General features: G+C 42.7%; 1 protein-coding gene across 1 annotated transcript; it reads left to right on the forward strand.

Annotated features, from left to right (window-relative positions):
- The first annotated feature begins 1386 nt into the window (after window positions 1-1386).
- tbx5b (T-box transcription factor 5b) lies at window positions 1387-12424 on the forward strand. The gene is made up of 9 exons (XM_008282021.1): window positions 1387-1436; window positions 2341-2490; window positions 2887-2981; window positions 3326-3445; window positions 4866-5013; window positions 6476-6628; window positions 8979-9070; window positions 9989-10242; window positions 11841-12424. Exons 2-9 carry the CDS (start codon window positions 2347-2349, stop codon window positions 12422-12424), a joined length of 1590 nt encoding a protein of 529 aa, XP_008280243.1. The 5' UTR covers window positions 1387-1436; window positions 2341-2346.
- Window positions 12425-16029: the final 3605 nt, after the last annotated feature.

Genomic DNA, 16029 nt, shown 5'->3' on the forward strand with positions numbered 1-16029 from the left:
AAATTATTAATCAGAGAACATCAGTAATGCCGAAATTAATACAAACAGGCTGAATTAAGAGTCTTTCCGTGGGAAAGGACTAACATCGGTAGAAATGTGTAACGGAGGGATTCGGCATGCTGACCTCCCAGTGACCTCTTCAACTTTCAACTCTGGATGCCTCCAGTTATCAGGATCTACAGTAATCCAGTCAAAGTGATGCTTCCCTCGCGTCAACCCGATGTTGTTGCTCTAACGGGGGCCTGATCCTGAATCTATAATCTACCATATAAAAAGAAATCCGTACGTCCCTCATGTGAGATTAGACCTTTGGAGGTTTATCTTGGAAATGTACAAAACAAATCCACGTATGGATAGTCCATAGGTAATGTCCAAATACATGCATCTGCGTTTTGTTCGACAACAACCTGCAGGGCTTATATATTAATTTGGAGCCTAAAATATATGAGTCAGTTGTTATGAGTCATCTTCTTTACGCATGTGGAAGTGGAGATGCATTACCTCAAAATCTGGGCTTATTTTTCTTTGTCGTTTTCATCCTTTGGCTGGAGCTGCCTTCCACTCGCATCAGCGGTCAGAAGGCTGAATTAACGCAAAAGAAATACAATAAAATAGAAGATCTACACTCTCTTCTCCAAGTAACAAGTTTCTCTGATCGATCAGAACAGTTAGAATATTATTTTTCAGATAGAAAACAGTCATACTGGTGTGGCACAATGGAATAAGGAGGCTGTGATGCTGTAAGAACAAAGACACACTGAGAATTCATTATAATAATACATATATATTTTTTAAATAAATTATTCTGCAACGAGTAAGCGCGCAGGCGAACGTGCGCGTAGGTCAGCGCGCGTGTGTGTGTGCGTATATGTGTGTGTCCGCCTGTGCGCGTGATTGGCCAGTGTCAAAGCCATGATTTGGGCAGCAGATAACCGACGCACCGTGCAGACCTATGGCAGCGCGGGGAGGGCAGCAGGGGGAGGGCAGAACATGTGAGGTGGATTTGACTCCATTTGTAATGAAAGATCTGATGAGCGTGGTTCATATGAGGGCTGCTGCTGGCTCCGTGAGGACAATAAGGAGCGAGCGCTGGACTAAATGAGGGAGAAATTACCGCCGCTTTGAACCAATCTCAGCCTCCTCTGTGGCCGTGGACTGGAGCCAGCGAGGGGGACGAGCAGCGGTTTGTGCGCAGCAGCAGCAACAGCAGCGAGGTGGACACTGAAGCGAGAAACAACCCGATGATATGTCAGATGTACAAAAGGAACATGGTGGATTTCTGAGAACCGACGTGGCAACATTTGGACAGTTGCACTTTTAACGTATAGTTCAGTGGAAATATAAAGCGAGCCACAAAAATACGCAAACAGCCTGCAGAGTGCGCAGGAGCAGGATGAGCGTGTTTTGTGCGGGGAGAGCAGAGCAGTGCATTTGAGGTAAATGCCCTCAGAGAGACCATCCACAATGCACACACGCACATGCCACAGGCTGCGGTTGGCTTATTTGATGTCAATGATATGCACTTTGTAAGCTGCAGGCTGGAGTTTAACTCATAATTCAGTTATTAATAGAATTTAAAGCTCCACATGTTGTGCACCGAGAGCGAAATGCCAAATATGAAAGCTGATGAAAATATCACCAGCACGGCAGCTGGAGAGCACTCTGCAAGTTGGGTTTTTTTTTTAAATTCACATAAATGTGCATGATCGATTGTTATGACTCTGTACGAAAACAATGGCTGAAGTTCATGTTGATGCACATTTAATCTCCTTTCAGGCTAAGTGGAAGCTTGTAATTAGGTTATTGGATCAGTTACAGAGCAAGTCACTGCGAGCTATCGTCATCTAATGTTAGTCATTAGACTTATTTTGCGCAAACACGGTCATAAATTGTGGTTTTCGCTACAAGATCAAAGTGCGTAAGCGCCAGTATTAACGGCCTTGTGCATCCTTTAACAAAGATCTGCTTATTGACTGTCGTGGTTTTAGAAAAAAAAGGCGTCCTTTTATTGTTCTGCAGCTGGCATAAATACAGTGGAGAATATTTTTAGTTAATGGAGCTGAGTTTTATTTTTAGAACCAACAGTAATTAGCAAAATTTTAAACAGACGTGCATAAACGATTCTGTGGCTCATATAGATGGAGTTTAATTTTATTTATTTATTTATTTATTTATTTTTTGGTTTGGTTTGGTGTCAAAAAATCGTTGTCGTGGAAGAAGGTCGTATTAAATATTTTTCACCGGTAACCAACGACAAGCCATATACCAAAATAAATATAGATCTAAACACTGTGTGTGTGTGTGTGTGTGTGTGTGTGTGTGTGTGTGTGTGTGTGTCAGTGGGACATGGCAAACGGAGGGGACCAGTTCGGCCTTGCAGAGCGTCCGGACTCGGACTGCATGGATTCTCCAAAAGAGACCAAACAGGAGAACCCGAGCCTCACCTTGAACTCTCCATCCTCCCCGCAGACAGCGTCCGGCCAGCAGCAGGTAGCTGCCTGCACTGAGGACCATCATGTAAATATTAATCAGACTATTAATTGGAACTCCTAACAGCCGCTAAGCCAGTACAACTTTGTACATTTTATTTTTTTTTTTACTTCAGAAAAAATCTGAGCCAGAACGATGTGTGGCTGCAGCGCGGAGCAGCAAAGCAACCGTTACTGTTTAGGGATTGTTCAATAAACTGTGGGATCGGCTTATGTCATAAACCACTACATATTTTTTTCCAACTATGTAAAATATTGTACAGTAATTTCATGTATGTTATAGTTAATTTTACAAAATTAAATTGCAAATGTGGCTGCCTGCGTCCTGCTTGAATTTTGCCTCCAGCTGAATTGCGGTCCATTTGCAGTGAGTCCTGTTTGTGTTTTTTTGCTGCAGGGGATGGAGGGAATCAAAGTTTTCCTTCATGACAGGGAGCTCTGGACCAAGTTTGATGAAGTGGGAACTGAAATGATCATCACCAAGGCGGGGAGGTAAAAATTTCACTCCTTACTGTTTGACAGATTTAGATTTTTTTGGCTTATTATGTTGATTTTTTTTTCTTCATTTTTATGACTTTATCTCTTGTGTCTCCACTAACAAAGCTGTCCGAGGCTTGAACGATTTTTTATGAGTTGTGGTCAAACAATACTTCTAGGAAAATAATGTGGGCTTCATTCCACGAGGCCCTTCGGGGTGTTTTACCTCAGAGCAGCGCCTCTGAGGCCTATATGTGTATTTTTAAAAATTATTATCTAACGCCATGTGTTTTTATCATTTAAACCTCCTTGTGCTAGAAAATCAATATTGATATTTTCTCCTGGATGTGTCCCTGCAGGAGGATGTTCCCCAGTTACAAAGTGAAGGTCACAGGACTGAACCCAAAAACCAAGTACATCCTGCTGATGGACATCGTGCCCGGAGACGACCACCGCTACAAATTTGCAGACAATAAATGGTTCGTAAAGTCTATATGTCACGTCTGTGTGCGCAACGGATAGGATCCGAACTTTGATCACCTATTGAACATTATTGATCTGCACGGGACGCGTCCTAAAAGATCTCCATAACACATCCATGACTATTCAGCCAGAAGGATAACCTCGAGATTATTTTTCCCTCCTCTCCACATTCTTACATCTTACTCCTGCTTCTATGCGTGAAACCTCTGAACTCCTGGCAAGCCGCGCCGCCGTGGCTCCGTACCCTCCTCTCCTCCCCCCGCCTCTGCTCTGAGTAAAGGTCGGGTCCTTCTTGCAGACTGGGATGGCCTACTTCCCCGCGTTTCCCCCCGTGTCTGCCCGCCGGTTACATCAGAATATGACGGGTTCACGGGGCGGACAGGCCGGATTAAAGTCTCCCATTCAGCTGTGTGTGTGTGTGTGTGTGTGTGTGTGTGTGTGTGTGTGTGTGTGTGTGTGTGTGTGTGTGTGTGTGTGTTGCGTTGAGGGGAAATCCGAACGGACCACTGACTCTGAGATCCATCAGTGTTGTGAGGATGAGACGCGGCTTATTAGAATGAAAACTGAGGAGTTCGTGGATAAAGTTGGTGTGACTAAAAAGTTTAGATTCGCTCCGGTGCCAAGCTGTGGACACATGTTTAGGATTTCTGTGCGTTTACGTGGATGATCGATCCCCTCCATTATAGCAGCCTGCACAATTCTTAAAAAAAAAAGAAGCAATATTTAAAAAAATATATATGTATTTTATTTTTGTAGTAATGTCACCTTTACTCGAAGCCATGAGTGCAGCTATGGAGGACTGAACACATAATAATCAATATTTCATCAGGGCGTTTATCCTTCATTTAGAGATGTTATTTATTTATTTATTAAATTATTTATTTATCATAAGGTGTAAAACAAAATCCAAAAACTCACCTGCACAACTTTAACACACCGACTGTGCGCAGCTTCACCAACCTGCACTTAAAAGACAAGAAAAAAACAGGAGTTCACACATTGTATAATTAATATCGCACCTTTAGGAGACGTCTGTGGTCTTTGCTGATGTTTTGTAGTGATTTGAATTTTTTAAATAATAATAAATATTTGAGTTTTTTCCACTCAGCGCCCACCTTAATGCCTCTCTGGTCCAATAGAGAGGTTTTCAGAAGTGATCGAGTAAATCTGGGCAACCCAAGCTCTAGATGTGGCTCTGTTTGGGTCAACTCCACCCAAACGCTGCGTTTTTTTTGTCCGTCTAATTAACGCTCCAGTCTTTCAGGCCTTCTGCAGCCGGCGGCAGGCAGCGGAGGCCTGACGCGCCACGAGGGGCGCCCGGCACCGCCCGAGCTCGGCCGCTTGGACCAAAACCACCGCGACCCGTTGAGTGTGTCGATGTCTGAACATTTTCCGATTATTTCTTTGGACATTCAGGTCGATTACGGGAAAAGCAGAGCCCGCGATGCCCGGAAGGCTCTACGTCCATCCGGACTCTCCCGCCACCGGGGCGCACTGGAGCCGTCAGCTGGTCTCCTTTCAGAAGCTCAAACTCACCAACAACCACCTGGACCCGTTTGGACACGTGAGTCTGTCTTCCTAATGATATTCTGCTAATGTAAAAGCCTTTTCCTTTTTTTTGCCATTTATCTGTGTTCGCTATATTTTTAAATATGTTTGCCCGTTTATGTGGTGGGGCCTGTAGAGACGCAGGATCGCCAAATGAAAGTGGTCTGTGGGCCAAACCAAGTGGCTGTAATATGCGTTTTAAATAATTAATCGTGAGATGTGTTTCTAATGTAAGAAAAATGATGATACAAACTGCTGCCCGGGTCCGGTCCCTCCTGCACTCAGCTGGTAGCACATGGAGCTCAGTCCTCTGAATATAACTCAGCCGACATCACAACATGGCACAAATCACCACGAGGGCACAGCGGACACACACTGTGCAAGAGCTGAGACTCTTTCCCGGCGTGCATTGCTCCATTTTACCCCACAGCAGCACGCACACACTCGCACACACTCACACACACTGCAGGGCGCGGGAGCAGGTGAACGCGGGCCATCCTTTTTTTTTTTACGCACGCGTCTGGGTGCCCGACGCATGCGCACGCAGACGCAAACAGAAATGTGATCTTTGAGGCTTTTTAAGTGACAGATAATGATTTCAGTGACTCCAAAGTCCATTAGCTAATGCATGTCACCGGTGGACACGTCACTCCGATTAAACTGAGCCCCCCGGATAAACAAACGTGCTCGCGCCCACGCGCATACACAGAGGGCCGCGATCCAATTAAAAACCACTTGTGGAGTTGTCAGTGTCGTGGGAAACAGTTTAGACTGCGCGTTGAATTCACAGAGTTATTATAGTTCTAGGCTACTGATCTGTTTGGGTCACATTCTGCAGCCTCAGAATAAATAAAGTGTAAATCTCATCAAACTTTCCAGAACTTGCAGAGTTTCTGTCACTCAGCTGAAATAGTCTGCTAACTTGAGCACAGTGAGTTTTAAGAATTATTATTTAGACTTCACATGATCTGCAGTCTACTCTCTTAAACATGTATTCCATTATTAAATTAGTAAGTTTAAAATAATAATGAATAATGTGCTCCACACGTCACTTTGTTTTAAGGTGGTGGCTACTTGGTGTCATGTCTGAATTTTAATAACAGCAAACCCTTTTTTTAAAATAATTTTTCTGACCAAAGCACATTTAAAAAAATGCACCATATCCAGCCGTCTGCTCATGCAGGACTCACAGTATTGTGGCAGATTTGGGTTGCAGCCTCGGAGGGTGGCCTTATAAACACAGATCAATTATTACTTCTCTTTCAACTTACATCAGTCTGATCCTGCTGATATGTAGGCGACACCATGAACCTCTGTCCTAAACATTCATCTAAGCCAACAAAGCTGGAAATCAAAGCAGCTAGATGGGCTTTAGTCTCCACCTGGACTCTATCGTCCAGGTCCCAGCATCTGGTGGTGGGTTTCTGCAAACATGACAGGCCTGTCAGCCTCACCCTCTCAATCTCTCGCCTGTGCAGATAATACTTAACTCCATGCACAAATACCAGCCGAGGCTCCACATCGTCAAGGCGGACGAGAACAACGGCTTCGGCTCCAAAAACACGGCTTTCTGCACTCACGTCTTCTCCGAGACCGCCTTCATCGCTGTGACGTCCTATCAGAACCACAAGGTAGGTTTTGTGCACGGCACAGTGTGAAACAGAGCTAAAAGTGATACAAAGGCTCACTTCAAAATGTCTGAGCTGCCTCCTCGGTTATGGATGAAACTAATGCAGTGAAATATTGGTGGTTTGAACAGATCTATAAATACGATGAGGTCACTCAAAGTCGACACAATGGAAATATATTGAATTGAAAGAATTCAGCACTGATGTTTGGACATCATTTGTTGTTTGGGTTGTAGAGCTCTTTCATTGGTTGGGTTAAATGTTACTTCACAGTTATGGAAACGGATCTCACACTTATATGTTGGCAAATCAGATCTTTGCTAATGTCCAATCTGTGACTATTTGGAAAGTTTGGACTTTGGTCACTGGTCACAATCAAACAACCTCTAACACACACACACACACACACACACCAATGTGAACACACACACACACACACACACACTGTTTGTCAGTAATTCACTGTTTTGTAAACAGACAGTCAGTTTTCATCCTCTTTGTTCATGTGTCCTTACTTGGTATTTGTAAACAAGTAAACATAAAATCTTTTTCTTTGTGTGTGTGTGTGTGTGTGTGTGTGTGTGTGTTGGTCTATAACGACCTGTTTCTTTCCCTTGATCTCAGCTGGTTTTGGCTTCTCAGCCTTTTTTTTTTTCACTAGAAAGACTTGCAGCCTTGAGTCAGTCCACTAATTAGCTTTTCAACGAGCGAGCCTCAATTTGATCACATTTCATTTTCACAACAAATAACTTCAACAAAAAGCGATCACATTAATACATTTCAACCATAATTTTTCTACACAGTTTGGCAGCAGATTTTGTCCTCATTTGTAGATATTATATCTCACCTAAAATTAAAACAGAAGACCAATCTGCACACTTTTATCCTCCACTTAAATGTAGTATTTAATTGAATTTATCTTACAATAAAAATCTATGAATAAGCACAAACCAGACTCAGAAAATAAATCCCCAATTTAATCCATCACGAAGCCTGATTTTTTTTTATACAACAGGAGATGTATCTTGTAGTTTAGACCTAAGCATGCACTGTACAGTTTATTTCTATTCTGAACAGCAGAAATATTGTAAATAAACTACAAAAGTACTATTAATATTATTGATCACTATTATTAACAACAGTATTATTATTGTTATTAAACACTGGATGTGCGACTCAGTGGTTAAAAGTTAATACTACTTAAATGTAATTATTGTGATTATTTACTATCCATTTTATCACAATGACTTCACTGTATAATACATAAAATATAATAAAAACATATATCGTATTTCACATTTTAATACTTAATAATAATTCTGATGATGATGATTAAAATAAAAATTAGTGGCCTGGCTGATTATGGCATCTGATATTTAGCCTTAATCCGATTACTGGCATTGCTATATTTTTTTTTTTTTATAACTGCTGGTAAATTAAATTAAATTTAACTTTGACTCTGATGCAGCTGCCTCGTTATCTGTTGTCCCTCTGTTTGGGTAAATGTCATGAGGAACAGCCTGTCAACGCTGACAAATAAATAGTGAGACGTATAGAAAGCGTAAATAAATAAGGGAACTTGAACAAAGTTTTGTGTTGGACTTGCCAGTTTGTTTTAATTCCAAATTAATTCAGTTATCAATAATAATAATCACTATTGACCTTAAAGAATAATCACAGTTATTATATATTATTATATTATTATTACTAGCAGTAGTCAGAATAGTGTAAAGTGATTATTTCAGTATTACAGCCTGTGCAATAAAGTTTGTTTTTTTGTGTTAAAAAAGACCTAAACTTCAGAATTCCATGTATAGAAAAACAAAGACTATTAATAGGCCACTTGTGTACTCACTGCATCTTCTATATAAATTAGAGCTCTTGAGCCTATCAGTATTTTCGGCACTTCAAAGTTTGTGTGGACCTGAGCCTGTGTCCTGCAGTGGGATGGACCTGGTCTGTGGCCAAATGAAATCCTTCACAACACCAAGGTTTACCTTCATGACATCACTGAGAAAAGTTTGAAGACTTAACATCAAAGCTCAAAGCTTTGGACCTCTAAAAGCTTTGGCCTGAAACCCCTAAACCTGGCGACTGTTTGGGTAAACAGTTTATTCTGTGTCAGCTGGCGAGAACATTGTCCGCTCCGATGGAAACATCAGCGGCTGAGGAATGTTGGCCGTGGAGAGCTGCAGCGGAGCTGCTTTTAACATCTGCAGGGCCTCTGACTAATAGTAAACTATTGATTCAGTCAATGGAGGGTACAGTTAAAAACTGATTGTTTGGGCCTGTGCATGTGCTGCGGTGTGGCGCTTGAGCCCGAGTCAAAGGTTTTCTGTGTTTTTGTCCTCAGATTACACAGCTGAAGATTGAGAATAATCCTTTTGCGAAGGGCTTCAGAGGCAGCGATGACAATGAGCTGCACCGCATGGCCAAGCTACAAGGGTGAGTACAGATTTGTTCATGTAATTGCTGTCTGTGTGCTCGCGAGCATTCATAGGAAACAATTTCTAGTCTCCTCTCTCTCCCTCCCTCAGCCGGGGGGGGAGGCTGTTATGATGGGGTACATATGGTCTAAGACGTGAGTGTGTGCCTAAGTGGAGCCAAGTGCTGTAAAGAAATGTGAGGCTTTGTCACCTGAAGCTTGATCTGAGCCTCGTCCAGAACAAGCAGCACCAACGTGAGCATCGGTTCCTGCGCCGCATTGATAAATACACGATATCACGTTGCTGCTGGTCTATTAAGCTGTCACTGCCGATCAGCTGATGGCCCAACATGGTGTCTGTTTGCGTGCTGAACTAATCTCCCTTCAAGTGGTGTTGTGGCAGGCACTTTAAAGGGTTTTAGCGAGCCAATGGGAGAGGCCGTTATTGAGGGGAGGGAGAAGAAAGACGAGGGAGGACAATGAAGGGAGAGAGGACGGCATGAGTGCAGCGCTCCTGCGTCGTCGTCGTCGTGCTGCTGCGGTCGGCGGAGAGGAGAGGAGCGGAGAGTCTATCTGAAGTGACACACAGATGGATGTTTATTTTTAGAGCGGTGAATTATCTCACAACAGCACTGGCTGTGTGTGTGTGTGTGCGCGCGCATGCCTGTGTGTGTGTCACTATTTCAGCAGGAGTCAGGGAGATGTGGCCTGCTGTCTTCCACATACCACAGAGTTCACCAAGAGGCCAGTGTGTACAGAAAGAAATCAGAGCTGAAAGGATGGAGAATATCTAAGTAGACCTGAAGTAAAGGGAAGAAAAAAAAAACAAGAATACCACCACGCAGAATATGTTCCTAAAAAATAATACCTGAACAGATTCAGCAGAGGCGGTTCTGTGCAGCCTTCCTGATGCAAACTGTTGCTTCTTTGTGTTGCAGTAAGGATTACCCCGTGGTCCCTCGCAGCACTGTCCGTCAGAGAGCCTGCTCCTCTGGGAGTCCGTTCAGCGGGGAGAGTCGTGGTCTGCGGGGCTCCCCTGAGGCCGTTAGGTCCCCCTACAGCTGTGAGAACGGCTTGACCCGAAACAGTCCTCAGGAGCTGCTGAGCCCTCCGTCCTCGCACTACAGCCTGCCTCATCCACACCTGCAGCGCGGACAGCAGCCGCAGGTTTACCACTGCAACAAGAGAAAAGGTAGAAGGACGATGAACAATGACTTAGTAGTGCAGATATGATCCATGTATTTTTACTTGGTGGTTCTTTTATTGCATTACTTTTAAAGTAAATAAAAGTATTTTCAAAAATTACTTATTTTTTAAAACCTCTTATTATCTTTGGGGTCAATTTGACTCCATTAAATGTTTAATATCTCTAAATAAGTCATTGATATATTTTTTCAGTTTTGTTTAAAGGACTATTTACACATAAAATATGATGATATTTTGTGGAGGTTTAAATTGCTGGGGTCAAATTGAACCCAAGGACAAAAGATGTCAGTACATTTGAAGGTAACAGGAGGGTTAATTTGAATTTTTAAATTTAATTACTTTAAAGTAATTTTGACACAATATATTTAAAAAAATAAAATACAATAAAAAATATTATTTTCTTTCTCTACATAGCAGATTAGCAGAGAAGCACACAAAAAAATACAGCTTGGCAATGACTCATAATGACATAGTAATAACCTTGTAATAACATATTAATAACATATAAATTAATTATAAACAAAATATACCCAAATCAACACAAATATAGAAGAATACAATAATTCTACACTCATAAAAAAATGAAAAAATATAATTTAAGTAGCAGAAAATTGTTATTAATTGATGTTAAATGCACATTTACGAATTTAATGTTAGTAATAATCTCCAATCAGTACTAACCAAACTAGCTTTCCGAATAAATACTTTATAAAAAATCAGTCAGTTGCCCAAAACTGCTGTCTTCATAAAACAGGTTTTTAAAATGTAGATAGGAGTCATGATGATCATGTAAATGTATGCAACATTTAAAGTCTCTTCAGGTTGTTTTTATAGTCTGTTGAAATGAATAGAAACCAATCTCTATCTGAGCAGTAGCAGAGCCACTGCAAAAACTATTTTATACAGTAGCAAAACAATTTTATACTATTCTGTGCGGTTTCAAGCGTACAATTTGTGTTTGCAAACTATGTCTAATTAGCATCAGATTTACTCAGGCAGCAGCTGAATGAATGAATAAATCATTTATCTTCATGTCTGCCCGTTTACGTACGCTTGCATGGTTCTATTCAGACGTAATAATCAGCAGCAGAAAGAAGAAAATCAGCAACAATGACTGTACAACTACTTCTGAACCTTGCTGAGAATCAGACTTCTCATTGTTTATACTTTAGCTCATAGAACTCAGAAAAAAATACATGTAAAAATAGTTAATTCCAAAACATTTTCTAAGTTCAGCTTCAAAGGAGAAACAATCAGTCAACTAATCGTTAAGGGATTTCTCTTTGTGCGTAACAGCCAGTAGAGTCTGCACTGATAGTCACTGTTCCTAATAGTTCTGGGTTTCATGTCACTGTGATACCGACGCTGCAGATAAATTGCACTTTAACCCTGACATCATGTTTACATTCTAAAATCAGTCAAACTAATTCAATTTCACTTCATGTGTACATTTTGTTCTCATCTCAGCTACTTGAACTCTCGTAAATGGGAAGTCGTAAAACTCCGAGCGGAAGCGTTCCCAGTTTTCGCTTCTCATTAACGTCAAATAGAAAATTAACCACGTTTTTCTCTGTGTCTCTGTAGTGGAGGAGAACTGCTCTTCAGGAAACCAGCATCCCTACAAGAAACCCTTCGCTGGTAGCTCCCCAAGTGAGGGCGAATCTTACTACCACCCCTCCTCCTACCCTCCTCCTCCATCTGGTCTCTCCACCAACCCTGCCCTGGGCCTCACCGACTCCCCCTACAGCTCAGACCTGGGACAGCGTCAGGCGTGCATGTTTGCCAGCTCGGAGCCCAGAATGGATGAACTCAGCTGTGCATCCTGGTCATACACCTGCCCGCTTCCTGCCGCCATGACCCCCATGGAGCCCTACCCGCCTTACACTCCTCACCCCCCTTACAGCTCCAGCCCACAGGGCTCTCGACTCAGCGCTATAGCCCACCAGAGCTCTCCGCCGCTGGGAGAACACATCACCCACGATCCCTACCAGACCCAAAGCTCCGGACCTCCATCTCAGAGCTCCCAAAACATTCACAGCAGGCAGCTCAGCTCTCCTCTCAGAGAGTATCCTCGCTACACGCCCAACCTGTCTCCTCCTCTCTACCACACACTAGAGACGCACACACACATCCGGTGTGGAGTGCCAGAATGGAGTGCAGCCTCCTAACTGAACCAGAGGATGACCCAGAAAGACTGATGAGTGGACAGAGGTTCCTTTCTGCTCTTCTGAAAGATGCTGCACTGTGTACGGACTGAATATGCTCATACTTTTGTAAAATAATTGTGAAAAGTGTGATTTTTGTGCCATGTGAAGAGGTCTCATCTGTTAGTCATGTCTCTCCCTTGTGCTGGAAGGAGCAGCGGATTGTTAAGGACCGGATCTGGACATCTAGGATGCATCAAACGTTTGAGAAAAAAAAGTGTTGCTCCTTCTGTGCAGCACAATGAACATCAAAGTTGTATTCTATTGTCTTTGTGTAACTCAAAGACTGGCGTCAACCAAATGTTTGCACTGTGAGCCCTGTTCAGGCCAGACCACGAACAGCACTACAGGCTGTTATCCTCTCAATGACTCCCACTTTTTGCATTGTGAAGGATGTAAATTGTGACCCATTGTCAGACAGGCAGTAACATTTACTGACCAAAATAATCTCAGCTCTCACAGCAGAGCCCGAGGGAGACATTTTTTTTTTTCTCTTTAGTGGAGCAAAGCACGGCTCCATGCTCAGTCTCAGTGAAGGAGAAAAGGCATGAGTTGTCTGCATGAGTGTGTGTGTGTGTGTGTGTGTGCGCGGCTGTGTATATGTAAAGCCTATGTCAGCTCAGCTCAAGGATGCTATGAGTTAATTTCCAATGAGACAGGCAGTAGTAGCTGCAGGCGCTGCACCATAGAGATAAACAGTTTGTTTAGACCGAGCTACAGGCTGAAGGACCTGTAAACACTCTTTCCGTTGCATTCTGGGTAAATGCACAACTCAGCGTCACACAGCTGTCACTGCTGTCCTCTCAGTCACCCCCGTCTGACCAATCGGCTTTCTCTGTTCACTGAGAGCTGACCAATGAGCGTGCGGCTCTCTTTTGTCCCCGGTTGACCAGTCGGAGCCGGAGCGCTGCGTGTTTTGTGCGTGCGTGCGTTGGCCCATTTTCGTTTGTGAATTATTCATGAGTCCAGTGTTGATCCTTGACATGTGAGGATTGCTCAGCAAACACAAAGAAACACAGTGCTGTAAATGTGATAATGTTGACGCACCAACACATATTAGTCTCTTTATTTTTAAATCTGAAATTGTCCCTGTCATAACCCTCCATTACTCCATTAATTGCCTCGACTAGATTCGGTTCAGCACATTTCCTTGCAGATTTGGGACACTTCCATCCTCGTAGCTAACTGTAAAGAAACATTTGTGACTCTTTTTGTGCAAAATAGAAGCAAGCTGAGATTTTTGGGTTATTTTTGTGTTATGATGCAGTTTTTATATTGCTGTCCAGGTGTTTTGACATGCAGTAACTTGTGATAAGGTGCTCGAACATTACAAACCATCAGTTTGCAGAGAGGAGATCCTCATCATTCCTTGATATGTATTTGATTTTGTATGTGTGAGTGTGTCTGTGTGTGTGTGTGTGTGGAAACGGGATGTAAGGATTGTTTTATAGGTTGTTTTTTTTTTTTTTTTTAGCCTTGTTCCCGGTAATAGTATTTATTACTCTAGATTTGTAAAGAATAGTTTGGTGTTAACTTGTGAAACAAGATGGTATTGTTCAGAGATATTCGTTTCTCTTTGAGGGTTTGTTTCCAGTTTCACCCTCCATCTCCAAGTGGTGATAAATAGTTGTGATTAAAACAAGCAAACTTTTCTGTTCTATGAAAATAAGTACAGATTTATAAACAAAATAAATTGAATAAATTTTAGAGAGAAAGCCAATTGGTTGGAGTGTTCTTCTTTGTGATGAAGCAGCAGAGACAAACTATTAACATTCCCAGTGGGTTATTTAAAGTACGTTCAGCACCTCTGGACTGGAAACTCTTTTAAGTGCAGTGCATGTTATCAGTTTCAATGCATGTATGAATATGAAGGAGCTGATAACAAGCGTAGCCTCGTTCAGCCGTGTTATAGAGGATTGTTTAAAGTGTAACAGTGTTTACTATTACTGTCTTATCAAGCATAACGGACCCCAGTGTCTCTAACTGTTCTCAGCGGTGAAACTCTCAGAGTGGTCTGGGTGCTGCGCAAACCTTGTCCACCTCTTCTTATCTCTGACAGGTTGTTTGGCATCTCCAGTCGACACCAGCTGGACCGACTCACCAGCAACCTGCTGCCCAGAGAGAGGAGGGGCCTGTCGGGGTGGAGGACAAAGAAAGGTGGGGGTGTGCTGGTGGTCCCCGACTTCTTTTAGACTTCCTGATATCGTGTGTCTGTGTGTTTCTCACAAAAAAAAATAGCCAACCTCTTGCACCTCAGAGTTAACGACAAAGAGCAGTTTGCAAAGGTTGTGAAATCGTTAAACTCCAAAACGAGTGTATTTACATTCAATGACATAGTTCTGTGCCTGTCAGAAGTTGTCAGAACCGCCTTTCTCTCAGTCTCTTTTTCTCTTTCTTCCTTTCTCCCTCTCTCTCTCATACACCACGAGGTCAGAGGTTAAGCAGGCAGCTCTTCAGAGGGTCTGGTCCTCCTTAACCCTTTGTCTCCAGACAAACTTAGGTCAGGACGAGGAGGGTGGGGGGGGGGACAAAGAGGGAGACAGAACAAGACCTCGGGGGGCCTCCAACTCTAAAAAAGTGGGTTACATCGCTTCATGCTTGCGCGTACAGTAACGGCGCTCTGTGATGACCTCTGCATGGCTGGGAAAGACTTAAGAGAGGAAAGCTTTGGTTAATTTTAAACAGTGTGGCTTGTGTATGTGTGTGTAAAGGATCCTAATCCATCAGTAGAGGACTTTCTCAGACACACTGGTCGGACGGTAGATTGATGAACCTTTGTGATCAAAGAGCCTAAGTGGTGCTTATCATTATCTCCCCAACGCGCCCCCCCCTCCAACCAAGACACACACAGACACACACAGCCACACACACACACCACTGACTCCTCTCCTCCTGCCCAGTTCATCGACTCATTTTCTCATCCTTATCCAAATTTCAAATTTACTCATCCATGATTGTTTCTAACAGACCCACACACAAGTCTGTCCTGTCCTGTGCTCACTCGAGACGGCCCATGTTCAAAGCAGGAAAGACTGACATTTTTAAATGTCACTCATTTGGCCTGCAGAACTGCAATTTTGCATGCACTAAACTGGGAGGCTTGCTGAGGACAGCTCATGTTTCTGCTGTGTTGTATGTTAAAGCTACTCTCCAGCTGTGCAGGGCAATTTCTCTTGTAAAGACGTTTAAAAAAAAAAAAAAAAAGACATCAAAGACTTATTTAAAGCTTTTTTCATTACAGTCCGAACTATTTGTTTGAATATATAAATGCGTGCCGGAGTCTCTTGCAGAACTCTGAGAGGCATTTGTGTGATGTCTGGCATTAGTGATGCCATTTTGTGTGGAATAAGTGGTCTGAGATGGAACGTAATTGGTAAAGCTGATTACGGTTTGTCTCTGTGGGTCTGATGGTGCTCCGTCTCTGTGGCAGCAAAGGGCGACAGCTTGGTGCTTCCTGACTAGCGTGGCGCTAGTAAAACAGCTACTACGCTGGAACACCATAGAGAATACGGAAGGCTAAGATCTAAGCATTTTACATGTTATAAAAGTTTGAAAGTAAAGATTAAAAT

The sequence above is a fragment of the Stegastes partitus genome, unplaced genomic scaffold, assembly GCF_000690725.1.
Source record: "Stegastes partitus isolate 25-593 unplaced genomic scaffold, Stegastes_partitus-1.0.2 Scaffold255, whole genome shotgun sequence".
NCBI classification, from domain to species: domain Eukaryota; kingdom Metazoa; phylum Chordata; class Actinopteri; family Pomacentridae; genus Stegastes; species Stegastes partitus.